Genomic DNA, 14,880 nt, shown 5'->3' on the forward strand with positions numbered 1-14,880 from the left:
TACAAGGGATTGTATACTAGACTTTTTACAGTGATTTAAGTTACAGCATTAGAGCTTGAGTGGATTTCATAATACTCTTTCACCCAAAATCTGGCTAAAATTCAGAATCACCCGAGAAGGGACTTTAACAGTTACGGCATCACGTATCTCACACTCAGAGGTTCATAACTCATGGACTTACTGTTTGATCAGGAGTGTCTCCTTGTGTGTGTGAGTGCAGGCAAACGTGCATGTGTGTCTGTGTGGTGAACATTTGTGTGTATGAGCATGTGGACAAGTGTGTAGATGGGACACCAGCCCCACATGCACGCGTGCCAGCATCACCATTCCCAGCTCTTTGTCCCGCAGCCACCTCTGTTCAGTGGAAAGTGGAAGCTGGGCCAAGCTTGCTGTTCGTGCGAGCTGAGATCAGAGGGCTATGGCATTTCCAACTTGAGCACCAGGCGCTTGAGATGGGATCTTCCAACAGATCATGGCTTCTGAGGCTCATGAGTCTTGTGGGGTAGTAAGAAGTGAGCAACGGCCCAAGCCTCAGTGCTCCCAGTGTCCTTGCGGCCCAGGACTGGATTGGCTCAGGGAGCCTCAGGTTAGGTATCAGTGGGAGTTTCCTTTCAGAGAATGAGAGGGAGGGTTTGGGGCACTTTATTATTTTTTGTAGTTAAATTAAATGTGTGTTTATTTTTCTTGACAAGTTGGTAGTGGTTTATGGGTTGTGTGTTTCTCACCTGATGTCCCTCAGGTTTTGAGGTTAGAAAAGCACTCTTCCTGATAAATGACGTTCGCGTTGAGGTAGCTCTAGGCTTGGTTTTGTTCTGTTTTTAAAAGAAACCTAAGGAAGAGACGGTGTGGCTGTGGGGGCACCAGTAGGGTCTGTTGTGTGTTCTCACTGGGTGTGTTTTCTCTGTGTCTCCTGCAGTCTGAGTCCTGATGACACCCCCGGGTCTTGTAGTAGCCCTGGGCTGGCCCTCGCAGCCTGTCCTCTCAGGCACGCCACACCTAACTGTTCAGCAAGTGAACAAAGCCCTGAAGAGTCTCCTCATTTTTATCACATTAGGAAATCATGATATTTTGAAGTGTCTTTGACATGAAGACCACACTCATCCCCCATCACCACATGCTGGGGGCCTTGCTTGTGCTGACCCCCACCTCTCCTCAGACCCGCAAGGAGACTGAGTGTTGTGGATATGGAGGTTTCTGAACCTTGGGCCGAGTTGATTGCTTTATGTCATATCTTTAAGCTGACATGGGACCCACTCCTGCCTGACGTTGTGTTTGGGGCCACTTCTCTACGTGGCTTCCATTCTGTGCTTCACCGTTACAAGTTAGCATGAGGATAATGAAGGACAAATGCCAGCATACATCAGAACAGGTTTTATAAAGTCATTTTCTAAGGGAGCACAAAACCCCAAGTTTTACTGACCCCGCAGTGCATGTATAATGCATGTGTAAGCTGATCGTGGTTTCCTTAACAATGAAAACAAACCAAAAGTATAGGCAGTGGCTACCACACTTCACTTTTTGTATTTAAAAGTGTGCTAGTAGCTACGAACCTAATTTTAGTTTAAATAGAAAAATTCCATTGTTTCACATATGGAAGGGGAAGTGCTGTGTCCTTCTTTTGTTCCTTTAGTGCTTAGAGTACTACAGGGCTTCCAGCTTTGTCAGCAGTGAGCAGAGAGAGAATAAGAACACCTGTTAAGTTAAAGACAGCGACAAGCCAGGCAGTCAAGGAAATGGACAAAAGCAAAAACACCATCAGACATGAATTGAAAACTCTTGAAAGTTAGAATTCTAGCCCCAGTGTATAAAATTGGTCATCATAAGATTAGGTATTTTTGATGTTAAACATGAATTTCTAAAGGTTTCTGGGAAGCGGGGCCAGTGGTATGCTGGCACCTGAGGAGGTGCAAGACAGATGGAGATGTGTGCTAGCCACTGCTGTGCCCTGGGGAATGTCCTCCTGCTCACAGTTGTTTTATTGTTTTCTTTCCGTATTGATGAAACAGCCAGACCAAATCCGTTTGGAATGCCTGGGATAGTGCCACCGTATGTCCCCCCCCAGATGCTCAACATTCCACAGACCTCTCTGCAAGCAAAGCCTGTGGTAAGGCCTTTCCTTTCCTTCCTCAGCTGGTCTGCCCAGCCTTGGTGGGGGACAGCTGCCTTGAAAGCTGCATATGCATCAAATCTTAATGAATGCTAAAATAATTTCTTAAACTCAGGATATGTGAAGCACCTGCTTCACAGTGTGTGTTGAATTAAAACTTAGCCAAGGCCGGGTTATGCTAATGTGTTCCAGGCCATGCGAGCGGTGTGTATGCATGTGTGATCTATATACCCTCTGTTTCAGGCCCCCCAGGTGCCCAGCCCAGGTGCTCCGGGCCAGGGTCCACACCCATACAGCCTCGCTGAGCCGGCTCTCACCTTGGAAACCAGCGGAAAGAATCTGACGGAGCAGAACTACAGTAACATTCCTCATGAAGGAAAGCATACCCCACTGTATGAACGGTCCTCCCCGATCAACCCAGCTCCAAGCGGCAGTCCCAATCACGTGGACTCAGCATACTTTCCTGGTTCTTCTACGTCATCATCTTCAGACAATGATGAAGGCAGTGGAGGAGCTGCAAAGTGAGTGGTGTATGGAGTAGTTGGTGCTTCCCGGAAGTGTAGCAGCTTCTTAAGTAGCTTGCAGTCCCCAGGGAAGCCGCCTTCTGGCTGGCCAGCCCATGGCACCGATGGTTGTACTCAAACATGCTGTTTGTTATAGGTAGGTGACAGTTACTCTGTGCTTGGACCAAGACTCCTCAGACCGAAAGAAAAGGTTAGACGTTTCCTCGAGGCTTCCAGGTTGAAAATCTGTACTATGCCAGCCCAGAGCCTTGGCGTCCCCCACCCGCCCCGGCTCTTTTTGGGTGGAATTTTAGGAAAATTTGTGTGACCACTAAACGTGGTTGTTATCTGGTCAAGTTCTGCCTGACCCTTACTCTCTTTTGGGCTGTGATTCCCCTAGTCCCACCCCAAGAAAGCATTTTAAGTTAGACTCCTGTGGCTTTCAGTCTCTTGGCTCCTGGATTGAGGGGGAATCAGAATTTCCTTTCCTCCTGAATTCAGCAACTTGAACCCCAACTCAGCAGCTCATAGGACTGTTCTTGAAATAACACTGTTCACCCAGCCAAAACCATGGAAAGCTGCCAGACCCAGGTTGGAATTCTCCCTGTAGAAGGAGTATTTTAAACAATGTGTGTCCCTGAATAAATGCATTTTCAAATACTTAAATTTGTTAGAATCTGATCGAGAAAGTCTTAAAATTCACAGTCCTCCTCCTCCCCTTACATAATCTTATGTTTCTAAGAAACCTGATTCAAAAAAAGAAAGAAGAAAGGAAAGGAAGAGTCTTTCTTTTCTTTACATCTGGTTCTCTTTTTCCTCGGTTTGAACTCTGATTCTCAGTAAATGCCCATGGCCAGTTATTGCTCTGTCAGTTTCTGCTGTATGAAAATCTGAGACACAGTTTCCAGTCTTCCTGCAAATTCTGTGGGTGTGTCACCTGAAGCCAGAGGTTCTTCCTCTTTTGTCCTCTTTTTCTCCATCTGTAAAATGGGCACTAAGTCTGCTGACCTTGGGCGGCAGTTACTGAGGAGTTTGCTGCCAGCCGGGGATGTGTGCTATCGTGAAACAGAGAAGCATAAAATGCATAAATATTTACTTGTTGTATGTGCAGTCCTACAATTCTAAAATGAAGGAAAACGTTGTAATTTAGCATTCAGACTTTTAAATTAACCTTCTAGAAAGATAATATATTTAAGACCTACTGAATGAGAATTGCTGTGTTGGGGCTTAGAAATCTGCAAGTGTAAATGAGACCATGTGACTCTTCAGCACAGAGAAGTTTGAGAACAGCTGATAGATGTCTCAGGAGCCCTTTCACTCACTAAGGAACTATGAGTTTTCTTTTAATAACTGACTCATGTCAGCAAGACCAAGATATCTATAGGCAGGTTCATTTTAGTAAGAAACATTCTTTCTAGACTCTGAAACACAGGTAGAAATAAGACACAAAGCCACTGTTTGTGGCTTGGAGTCCTGTGCAGGTGATGAGCTTTGTGAGCCAGGAGAGGCCCTGGTCTGGGGAGGTCCAGTGGTGATCCTGTTCCTTCCGGGTAGGGATGCGGAGCTAATGTGAGTTGCCTGCTTAATTTGGCAAGCTGCCCTGTTAGGATATGAGTTGAACTTGAGTGGATAAGATTGCATGAGAGCCCCTCCCTTCTCTTGTGCATACTCAACTCTGCCCTGTTCCCAGAGGTTCTGATCAGTGTTGCCTTCCCTGGAGCTTTTCCTCAATCTTAGTCATTTCTCCTACCTCTGAGCTCTGTAGCACTTAACTGTCTGTACCCCCCAACTCGGGGCATTTTTACTGTTTTTCTGGAGGAGCCTCTGGAAGGTGAACTCCATATGTGGGGATGGCATGGGCACCTCACCCTCTCGTGGTGTGAAATGTGGTAAAAAAGGCAGAGCACATCCACAATCTGGAATTGAAAGATTGCTAAGCCTGGATCAAGTTACGTGGCTTAGCAATGTTTTCATTTCCTTGAATCTGTTTTTCCATTTGTTGTAACAAATAAGAGATAGGTGTGTTAAAATTGAGAGGGAGGAGGGAAGGAAAAGGGGATAGGGAGCTTGTACAGAGGCTTCAGGCTCATAAGCCAGGCAGAGTAGGATCTGATTATGGGCATCCCTTACTTGTGGCGGGATGCTAAGAAGGGTAGTGTTCATGATTTCAGGGTGAGGATTCCATTTGAATAAGTTATGTGTGTACACTTTTGAGGCCACGCTTAGGACAGGGAATTGCCCTCCAGTTCAGAAACTAAGTAGGGGCAGTAAGTCAGGATTTGGTTTACCTTTGGTGTGGACTGAAATTGGGACCCCTGGATCTGCACTGTGCTCTCAGGATGGTCTTAAGGGAAAGAAATCATCCATTCATTTAGCCAAGCAACACCTGAGCACTTGCTATCTACCGGTGAGCATAGCAGCCGGCAGCGCAGACATGGCGTGCTGATGGAGGCCTGCAAAGAAGTGAGTAGACAAACGAACAGATAACCCAAGTGGTGAGTATGCGAGGCAGACACCAGACAAGTTGGTCTGGAGGAGGGATTGCTTCCTGAGAGGCAGGATTCGAGCCGTGACGGAGCCGGGAGAGAGCTGGACGAGTGCGGGGTGGAGGAAGGCGAAGCCAATGCGACTGAGGTGTCGAGTGAGGTGGAGGCTGGGCGGCGTACACTCTGAATTCTGTTCTAAGAGTGATGGGAAACATCCACAGTATTTGCTTGGAATGGTCCTGGGGCTAGAAAGATCCCAGTGTTTCTTTGGAAATGAATTTGCTCCAATCTGGGTGCTCTTTGTCCTGGGAATGGGCAGGTGTCTGGGTGGCCAGGCCATTGGGCTGGGGAAATTACTGCACAGTTGAACTGAAGTGCCTCTGGTCGTACCACCTTCTGCAGATTGACTGTAGAAACATTTTTAATTGCCCTACCCTGAGACACCGACTTGTACAATAGAGAGGAGGGAGGCCTGCACCGGCCCTGGCTGGGTGTGCCCTTTCTTGTTCAGTTCCCTCAGGCATTTGCACTCCTTCCACCATATTCCCCGTAGTACTGGGAAAGAATCCTGAATATGGGAGATCACAAAATAAATGACCTCATTTCCCCAGTGGAAAAGCAGTAGCATTTTTTTTTAAAGGATGGTGCTGACGGGTAATGGGGCCTGTTACAGAATAACCCTCCCCAAAATACCCCCCCAAATAAGCCCCTCCCCCAAAAAACCACCCAGCTTCCTACAAATTAAAAAGATAACTGCTTTATATGGCAAAGAATATAAACTTGCAGTTCACAGAGGAAACACAGATGGTCAGTAACACGAAAGAATGTTGTTCACTCTCACTAAAAAAAAAACCAAAGGCATGCAACTTAAAACATAACAAGGTACCTTTCTTTAACCTATAAAATTGGCAAACATTGGTTTTTAAAGATAAAGTTCAGTGGGGGACATCGGTGGAGTTGGTGGGACACGAGGTTTAGGCTCTCCTGGCAGGTCCTCGGTCTCTGTGGTCACCGTGACCCACAGGTGTCTGAGGGCTGTGGATCTTCCTCCTGGGAGCGTTTGTGCCGTCTGTGTGCAAAGGTGGGTGTGGGGGAGCATTTAAGAGCAAAAGATCTGTGTATGCCCCAAATGCAGACAATAGAGACATTCCTTATAGGGAATACCATGGAGCCACTCCAAAGAATGTTCCGATGTGAAAGGAAGTACATGCTAAGGTGTCCTATGGAGGAGTTGCCAGGTGTGAAAGTGCCTCTTGGCTGGTCTTCAGGTTCAGGTGGTGGCACCTTTGCTGTATGTGTGTATGTATGCACTCGGCAGGCCCTGTCCTTTATCTCCCTCCCTTTTTTTAATACCTTACCTGGCATTTTAGTCTCTTCAGCTGGGAGTGTCCAGGTGTCTTTCCCATCGCACTGCTGGAATGGACTTCCTGGGTTGTTGTTCTCTTGAAGTCAGCACGTGTCCCTGCAGGGTTTGCAGGTCTGTGCCAGACAAGGAGTCTCAGGCTACAAGAGGCCCCCTGCACACAGCTATGGTGAGTCGGGTGTCCCGGCCAGGGCTAAAGCTGTCCTGAGTCTCCTTGGTGGCTTCGCTTCTGTAGAAACGCAGCCTCCTGCTCTTGCTGTGGTTCTTTGTGTGTCAAAGGACATAGGCCGGTGCCTGGGCAGCTATTCCAGACCAATTATTTTGAAGTAAAATAAGAAAGGAATGTGTTGCCTAACTAAATAACTTTTTTTTCCTATTCCTTTTCTTAGAGTATCATCAGCATATACTTCTTTCTCTGTTATTGGTTAAAATGTAAAAAACAAAACAAAACAAAACCTCAGGCTATATTCTTGTTTTTCTTTTCTTCTTTCCTGGTCTTTGTCAAATCTTTGTTCTGTTTTGGTTGAATTAAGAATTACAGTTGAATTCTTGTAGAGGTGTTTATATTGTTTTCATAGATTTATTGGCTTTTAGAATTTGAGTCTGATCCGAGGTTGCTAATTTGCAGTTTTCAGTTATTTTGTATCTTCTTTCTAATTACCATTTCAATACACAGTTACAGAATTCAAACACTAGAAAATACAATATAGGAAATCCCCCAGGATCTCACCTCTAGAGAGACAACTGTTTTCAAAAGATTGGTGAATATTCAAACACCTTATTTTTTACTGCATATACTAACATAGGGTTTTTACAATAATGAGATCTTAGGGACAGCAACTTGCCTTTTTTCCTTTTTATACTGACTACACTTATGTAAGTATGTATTCTTATTTGTATATGTAAGTGTAAATATGTATGTGTACACTGAATATTGCTTCAGTGTTTTTGCATGTCATTACTGACATTTTTAAATGGATATTTAAAAGTCCTATTAGGAGAGAAGACGAACTTGATTTTTCTCCACTTTGTGACTTCATTTGTATAGATTTGTTCTCTTTCCCTGTAGATTTACATACACATCGATTTTGAGGAATCGTGTCATGGCAGCATCTGTTGTATAAGCTTTGCATGCCCCCATGTGGTCCATGTGGGACCAGATCTGGGCTATAGAAGGTCGCTGTCAGTGCCTGAGAGACTGTTAACCAGTGCAGAGACCCAATGCTGTCAGGACCCAGTACCCCAACCTCCCATGGCTTGTCTTGCTAGATACCAGTTGCCACCTTGGGGTTATGTGACCTAGAGCTCCCTGGGCCCAATGTGCCCAATGTGAATGGGAGGGCTCTGGGTTGTTTGTGATTTAAATCAGTTGATGAGTAACCACAGTAAGTGATAGCTGTCACTATTATTTAAAAACTAACTATGGGTCCAATAAAATACCAAAACATATGACTTCATTCTTAATGTAAAATACCTAAAGAATTTCATTTAGCGCCCTTGATCTGGTGTCCTAGGAAACATGCTTCTTCTAATGCATCTTTTTTCCTTTAAGTGGTATTGCTGTTCTACTCTGAGTCCTGTCAGGCTTCCTCTCCAAAGAAACTGTGTGGTTTGCAAAGACAATTACATGTTACCCTGCCCTAGGGTACCCAGTCCCAGACAGGCTAAATACAGCTGCAGATTTTTCCTTTCAGATTGTTACGCTGTTGTGCCAGACAAAGGGCTACTTTACATTTATATATTGATTTTTTTAACATAAGGTAACATTTCTAGTATCTTCTCAGAAAAACTATGCTGAATTTTTATGTTTGGTAAAAATTAATAGTTATCTGTGCTATCATAGGGAAAAGGTCTGTGTTTGTTCTAGCCACCTACTGACCCATGTAGGCATTTTATGTCGAGCTCATCTGACTCAGGTTTCTCTGAACCTTCACTTGGGTGGGAAAAGTGTGAGAAGTCCTGACAAACACGAAAGAGTAGCATTCGGGACAAGAGGCCCATCTGACTGCTGCACAGGAACAAGACCAGTACTTCTCTGTTACCAGCTTTTTATGAAAGAATCTGAATGTGTGACGCTAGCTTAATTTGGGGCATAGGGAGACTGTACCTAGGGTGTTTGTATGTGATAATCTTGTGGCTTCCCTTATCAGGGAGCTCAAATCTTCACCCTCTGTAGTAGAAGCACCTGACTGCCAGGTCCCTTCCTCAGAATTCTTGGGGGTCTGTTGAATGAGAACAGGCTGTGGATCAAGTCTCCCTTCCATTCCCGAGTTGGGGAGCATATGGAAATGAAAATGTATGCACGCTTGTTGAAGCTTTACATGGTTTAACCATATCTGTGACCTTACACACATACACTAGATAGTGCTACTGAAGATTTGATCTTTCATGTTTTGCTTCTTCCCTTTAGTTTTATTTGACTTTTCTTTCTTTCCTATTGACAAGTAAGTCAGCTTGTGGTCAATGCTATCTTCCTTTTCTGTTCCATAAAAACAAACCACACCCATGGCAGGGGGGCACGTGACCGGTCAGACACTTTTACACTTGGCGTAAATGGACACCAGTCTATTTCCAACCTAGCATCACCAACCTGCTGACTACAAAAATGTGTAGGAGAGAATTCAGTGGTTAGGACAATTGGCTACTTTCAACCAGCTTGAGTGCAGAAAAAGCCCCAGGTGTCCTGGAATACAGTGAGACCTTGCATCGCCTCCTGAGAGTCCACAGAACCTAGTGGTGTGATGCTGGCCTTTCTCCTTGCCACCAATCTGGTATAAGGGTATCTGGTATCTGGTATGAGGGTAGTTCTTTTCTATTGATTGCCTGCTGTGTCCTAAGTGCATCTTATGGCTTTTTGGTAATAGCATGTGGTAAATGTCTGGAATGGTGGGTCTGGGTTTGAATCCAGTCACTTTTGCTGTGGCTGTGAGTGGATTCAGTCTCTCTCAATCTGAATTTTACCAGCAGAGAGTTTTGCCTTGGGGTGAGCAGGAAAATTCAGCTTGAGAACACATGCAGAATTCCCTGTGGCCTGCATGGGTCTCAGCAGGTCTCCCCAGGGCACAGCTGATGAAACTTCACGTTGACATTAGCAGTTCCAAATGTGATTAGGAGGCGGGAGGAGTTGTATAGAATGGAACCTAACTGAATATGCAAATAACTCTGAAATCTCTAATCTCTCTTGTTCTTCAAAGCGAGGCATTTGTTATATTCAAGTATTTTGTTTCCTTAAGTTGTAAAGTAATATAGTTATCCTATTGAAATATTCTGGACTTAAAAAAAATTGGCCATTGTCAAGATTATTTTCAGGCAGAATTTTAGATTTTATAGTATAGTATTAAAAGGTCTTATGAAGGACTTCCTTGGTGGTGCAGTGATTAAGAATCCACCTGCCAATGCAGGGGGTACGGGTTCGAGCCCTGGTCCGGGAAGATCCCACATGCCGTGGAGCAGCTAAGCCCGTGCACCACAACTACTGAGCCTGCGCTCTAGAGCCTGCGAGCCACAGCTACTGAAGCCCGCATGCCCTAGAGCCCGCACACCACAGCTACTGAGCCTGCATTGCTGCAACTACTGAAGCCCGCGTGCCTAGAGCCCGTGCTCCGCAACAAGGGAGGCCTGCGCACCACAACGAAGAGTAACCCCCACTCGCCACAACTAGAGAAAGACCTCGCGCAGCAGTGAAGACCCAACACAGTGGAAAAAAAAAATTAAAATAAATAAATAAAAGGTCTTATGAGCATTTAGATTATGACATTATTTTTAGTTTGATAATCTATATAAAACTAAGATTTATAAATAAAAATTCGATGTCATCTTAAGTGGGACAAGCTTTCCACTTGAGTAGTGTTGGTATGTTCTCCCCACCACACTGTACCCATATAAAACCCAGGTTTTATACCTTCTTTGCCATATACTTTTAGGCTACAGTTATGTGATTTATTGATTCAACTGTTGGATACCTGTTCAGTAGTGACTCTAAGGTCTTATTATCTTCATGGAGTTTATAATTGAATGATGAAAACAGACAGTAATTAGAAATAGCGCTGAATATGATGCATGCCATGAAAGAAACACAGAAATGAGAATAGCAAGGATGGGGTGGTCAGGGAAGGCTGCACCCAGTTGCAGCCAAGTCGTACAAGATGAGGCACCACATGCATACAAAAACGTCAATCTGTTGTAAAGAGGGAGGGGTGGCAGTCCAGCAGGGCATGGAAGATGATTGCAGTCCATACATCTGACCAAGAACTTGTATATAGAACATACAATTTCTTCCTATAAGTTCATAAGAACATTCTGTACATTCTCCACCTACTGTAGAATGTTTGAACAGGCACAACACAAAAGAAGATGTCACGCATGGAGAGGTGCTTATCTTCATCATTATCAGAGAAGTGTAAATTAGACTATGCTGAGATTCATTGCATTCCCTCCCAAAAGGCTAACACGAGAACAACAAAATACTAAGTGCATCAGGAGCAGGGATCTGCAGGGCTGGATTACAGATCCAACTGTGGCGTGCCCCCACAATGGGATGCATGCAGCACTGAAACTGAACCAGCACTGTGTACAATAGTATTGTTGAGCCAAAACTGAACACAAAAAGTGTACAGTCGCATGATTCTCCTTATATCACGTTCAAAACCAGATAGAAGAAGTCTTTGCTGTTAGAAGTCAGAATAACCGTTGCCCTTGAAGTGTCTGGAGCAGGTCAAGAAGGGGATCCTGGGATGTCAGCCCTGAGTCGATTCGGTTGCTTACATGGTGTGTTCAGTGTGTGGACATTCATGAAGCTGTTCGCGTGTGCATTTTATTGATAGGTTATACTTAAATGTTTAAAATTGTAGGTAACAAATGTTATGTTTCTTTATAAAACATGTAAGTATCCAAAGAATTTGTTCTAAAATTTCACAGAATAAAAGTCACCAACCTTTTAAGCAGCTCTATACCACATTCTAATGGAATACTCACTTTGGATGTATGACAAGATTGTCATGACAATGTATGTATGACAAGATTGTCCACTGTCTGTTTCCCTGTTTCACAGGCCTTGGCACAGTTATCACATAACATGTCCTGACGAGTAGACACTCAACAAATAATTGATTCACTAATCAATTTGTCCAGCTTCTTATCTACTCACTAATGTAGTAGCTGCTTTTCTCTCGGATTTTAAACAGGATGGATCACTATGCTCTTGGAATACTTATATTTATTTTTTTGCCTTCTCATCACTTGGGTTTCCTCTGGTTTTGCAAAGTTGTAGCCTGCGATTGCACACATGAGTAGCAAACTTAGAACAGTGGTTTCTCTGAGTCCTCACTGAAAATAGGGAGCCTGGATGCTGGATAACTGGGCATCTGGGTGACCTTGTTTCATGCGGAGGTATTGGGGTATCCCATCCCGTGACTGGGATCAAGGAGCTAGAATTAGACTCCAAAATATCACAACATGGGACACGATTCTTGGTTTAAGATGGGACAGGCTTCTCATCTCTCCTCTTTTTTGCAACTGCTTTTTTTTTTTTTTTTAATAGAACTAAAATGAAGTCGCTTGGAAGATAGAATTACCAAGTCTTAAAATCTCTGTCATGTGAGTCAGAAAGGCAAACCAAGTAAAAGCTTTCTACGTTGGCTTGGCTTGCCTTGTGGCCAGCACTGGTTTTAGAAGATAATTTTGGCGTGGAGCCCTGCAGGGGAAGGGACAAGCGGAGGGTGTATGCCTATAGTGGCCCAGGCCATCCCTACAGCTCGCCAGCATTGCATCCCTGCTCAAGCCCCTCTAGATTCCCTCCTCCTCCAGGATAGCGCTCTTCACAAAATTTGCCCAGGTACCGAAGTAAATTTTCTTTTACATTGTGGCCCATAATACACAAATGCACAAAGAGTTTTTGAAATAATAACATTCATACCACATTCACTGCATCTGGTCTATTCTGTTTCTTTTTTTTTTTTTGGCTGCACTGCGCAGCATGTGGGACCTTAGTTCCCTGACCAGGGATCGAACCTGCGCCCCCTGCAGTGGAAGCACGGAGTCTTAACCACTGGACCGCCAGGGAAGTCCCCATTTCATTTTTTTTTAAATGCGTGTTAAATCTACATTGTTTTCTCAGGCTACTAATGGGTCACAACCCACAATTTTTTAAGAACACTGATTGAAATACCTCATTCTGGCATTTAAGATACTCTGTAATCTTCCCCATCTCTTTTTCCCACTTTTACTTTGCCAAATAAAGTTATTCCCCAAATAAGATTCAGTTAACTCCCTGTTCTCTGAGCTCACCAAATCCATTCCTTCTCCTTGGGCCTGGAAGGCGCCCTCCCTCCTCTGACTTGTTCGTGTGAGTTATCCCGAGCCTTAGCTCCTATGCCCCTTTCCGTGAATAGGAATGCCCCCTTGAATTGTCACTTGACATGTAATACCTTACGTTTATTTATAAATTGAGTAACATGTGACCCAGATAACATTCAGTCTTCTACTGCCTGATAATGATCAATTAAATATGATTTTTTTAATCTTCTCCAAGATGTCTGAGCTCCCAAAGGCCAGGTCTGCCTTTGTCTCCTCCGTACCCTGAGGCACCGGCACATCCTAGACCATCTTTAAGCCGAGCAGCGAGGCATAAGTTAGGCGCTTGATTTCTCTTCCACAGTGGGTGGTTACCACCTACTTGTTTGAAGTAGGTGGAAAGTGTCCCCGTGATAGGATTCTCTCTGGAGATAGGTGGTTGGGGGAGGTGAGATCAGGAAAGCATAAGGTATCACTGAGCCTGTAGGCTTAGTGCAGCCCCTTATTATCATGAGCATGTGTGGCAAGTGGTCGACACTAATCAGTATTCTTGTTCATTTTATGTTCAGCCATATCAGTGGGAACAAAATTGGCTGGGAGAAGACAGGAAGCCATTCAGAACCTCAAGCACGGGGAGACTCAGGAGACCAAACAAAGGTAGTAAGTCTATTCCTTTTCTTTCAAATTCTCCTTCTCTCGGCATGTAGTGCCAGGGATTGGTTTAAAGTAAAATGCTCTCTCTTTTTTTAAGCATGTTATTTATGAGTAATTCATTGGCAGGGGTGAGAGAGGAAGGAGGAACCCCAGGGCTGTGCTGCCGCCAGCCTGCTTTCTTTCACAAGGCAGGGTGGTGACCTGGTAGAGATCCTTTTCTCTCTGCTTGCTGCATAGCCTTCCAGAGCCCTCATTTCTTGTAGGGTTTTTGTGGTGATTCAGTGAGAAAACCACCTGGGATGTATACCTTAAAAATGAAAAAGATAAACTACATTTTATTTTCCTTTTTTTTTTTTTTCTATTTCTACCTGTTAATATTCATCTCTAGAAATATCTGTTTAACTTACAAAGCCACATCTGTCCCCACATGTGATCACTTAGGATGAGCTGGTCTCCGGCTGGAAGAGGGCTTGTTTTATACAAGGAGATGGAATATTAGAAATCTGTTTAAAACTCTGAAATATTCTCACTGTTGAATGATTATCCTGCAAATAGGTAACAGAAATGCTTTCTGGATACCTACTATTTGCAAAGTACCTCCCAAAGCATTTTCAGTTGTTCCTGTCTACATTCTATGGAATGGAAAGTGTACAAAACACTCGTGAGTTACCTATGAGTTATTCGTCTTAAGACTAATTTTGGCACTTTACATTTTAATGGATAAAATTAAGCACTTGTTGCATACCACTGTAAAGAATACATTGCGTTTCAAAACAGGAAAATGTATATTTTTTAAGGTGCCACAAAATCAGTGAGCAATTATTATTACTAGGACTTACTGTGAGAAAAAAAAGTTTACTGCAAAAATAATAATTGCTCTTGGTAAACAATTAGGAATTTGCTAAAATTTGTAAAGAGAAAACTAAGACTCTCCCTCTGCCTTTCCTCCCCTTGGTCCTGCTGCCTTGCAACAATCCAGCAGCACTGAGGTAATCATTTGGTGTCCACAGTCTTTCCTATTCATGTACATATATTCTGTATTTTGGTGATTGGTTGTTACAGAATGGGTATTTTTCACCTGACAGTTTACCATGCACATATTTCTCTGTCAGTATATATAGATCTGACTCATCATTTTTAATGGTATTAGCTTGTTCTTTGGTTTTAATTTTTGGTAGATAGTTCTCTACATATACTTAATTTGGGGCTTTTAATGACCTAAGAGAATGCCTGAGGTTTGGTTTTTGTTTCTTCTTTAAATAACAACTGGTGGTGGTGGTGAAGAGCAGGCCTGACTCGAGCCTAGTTTTGAGTCCCAGGTCCATGAGTTACTGGTCTTGTTACCATGGGTGAAAGGCATACCCTCTCAGAGCATTAGTTTTTTTATCTGTAGAGAGGATGATGCCTATTTAGTTTAGGAAGGGTCTCCAAGGAAAGCAGAAACACAGGAGTTGGCCACATGCGGGGAGCCAGGTG

General features: G+C 43.8%; 1 protein-coding gene across 2 annotated transcripts in view; it reads left to right on the forward strand.

The window, feature by feature from the left end:
• FAM120A (family with sequence similarity 120 member A) overlaps positions 1-14,880 on the forward strand; it is a 105,881-nt gene that overhangs the window by 50,333 nt on the left and 40,668 nt on the right. For both annotated transcript variants that reach the window (XM_082606629.1, XM_082606628.1), the window contains exons 6-8: positions 2,007-2,104; positions 2,351-2,628; positions 13,320-13,407. In XM_082606629.1, coding sequence (XP_082462755.1) covers positions 2,007-2,104; positions 2,351-2,628; positions 13,320-13,407 — 464 coding nt within the window. The remainder of the gene's footprint in view (positions 1-2,006; positions 2,105-2,350; positions 2,629-13,319; positions 13,408-14,880) is intronic.

This window comes from Mesoplodon mirus (genome assembly GCF_964341445.2).
Source record: "Mesoplodon mirus genome assembly, chromosome: 1".
Classification (NCBI taxonomy): domain Eukaryota; kingdom Metazoa; phylum Chordata; class Mammalia; order Artiodactyla; family Ziphiidae; genus Mesoplodon; species Mesoplodon mirus.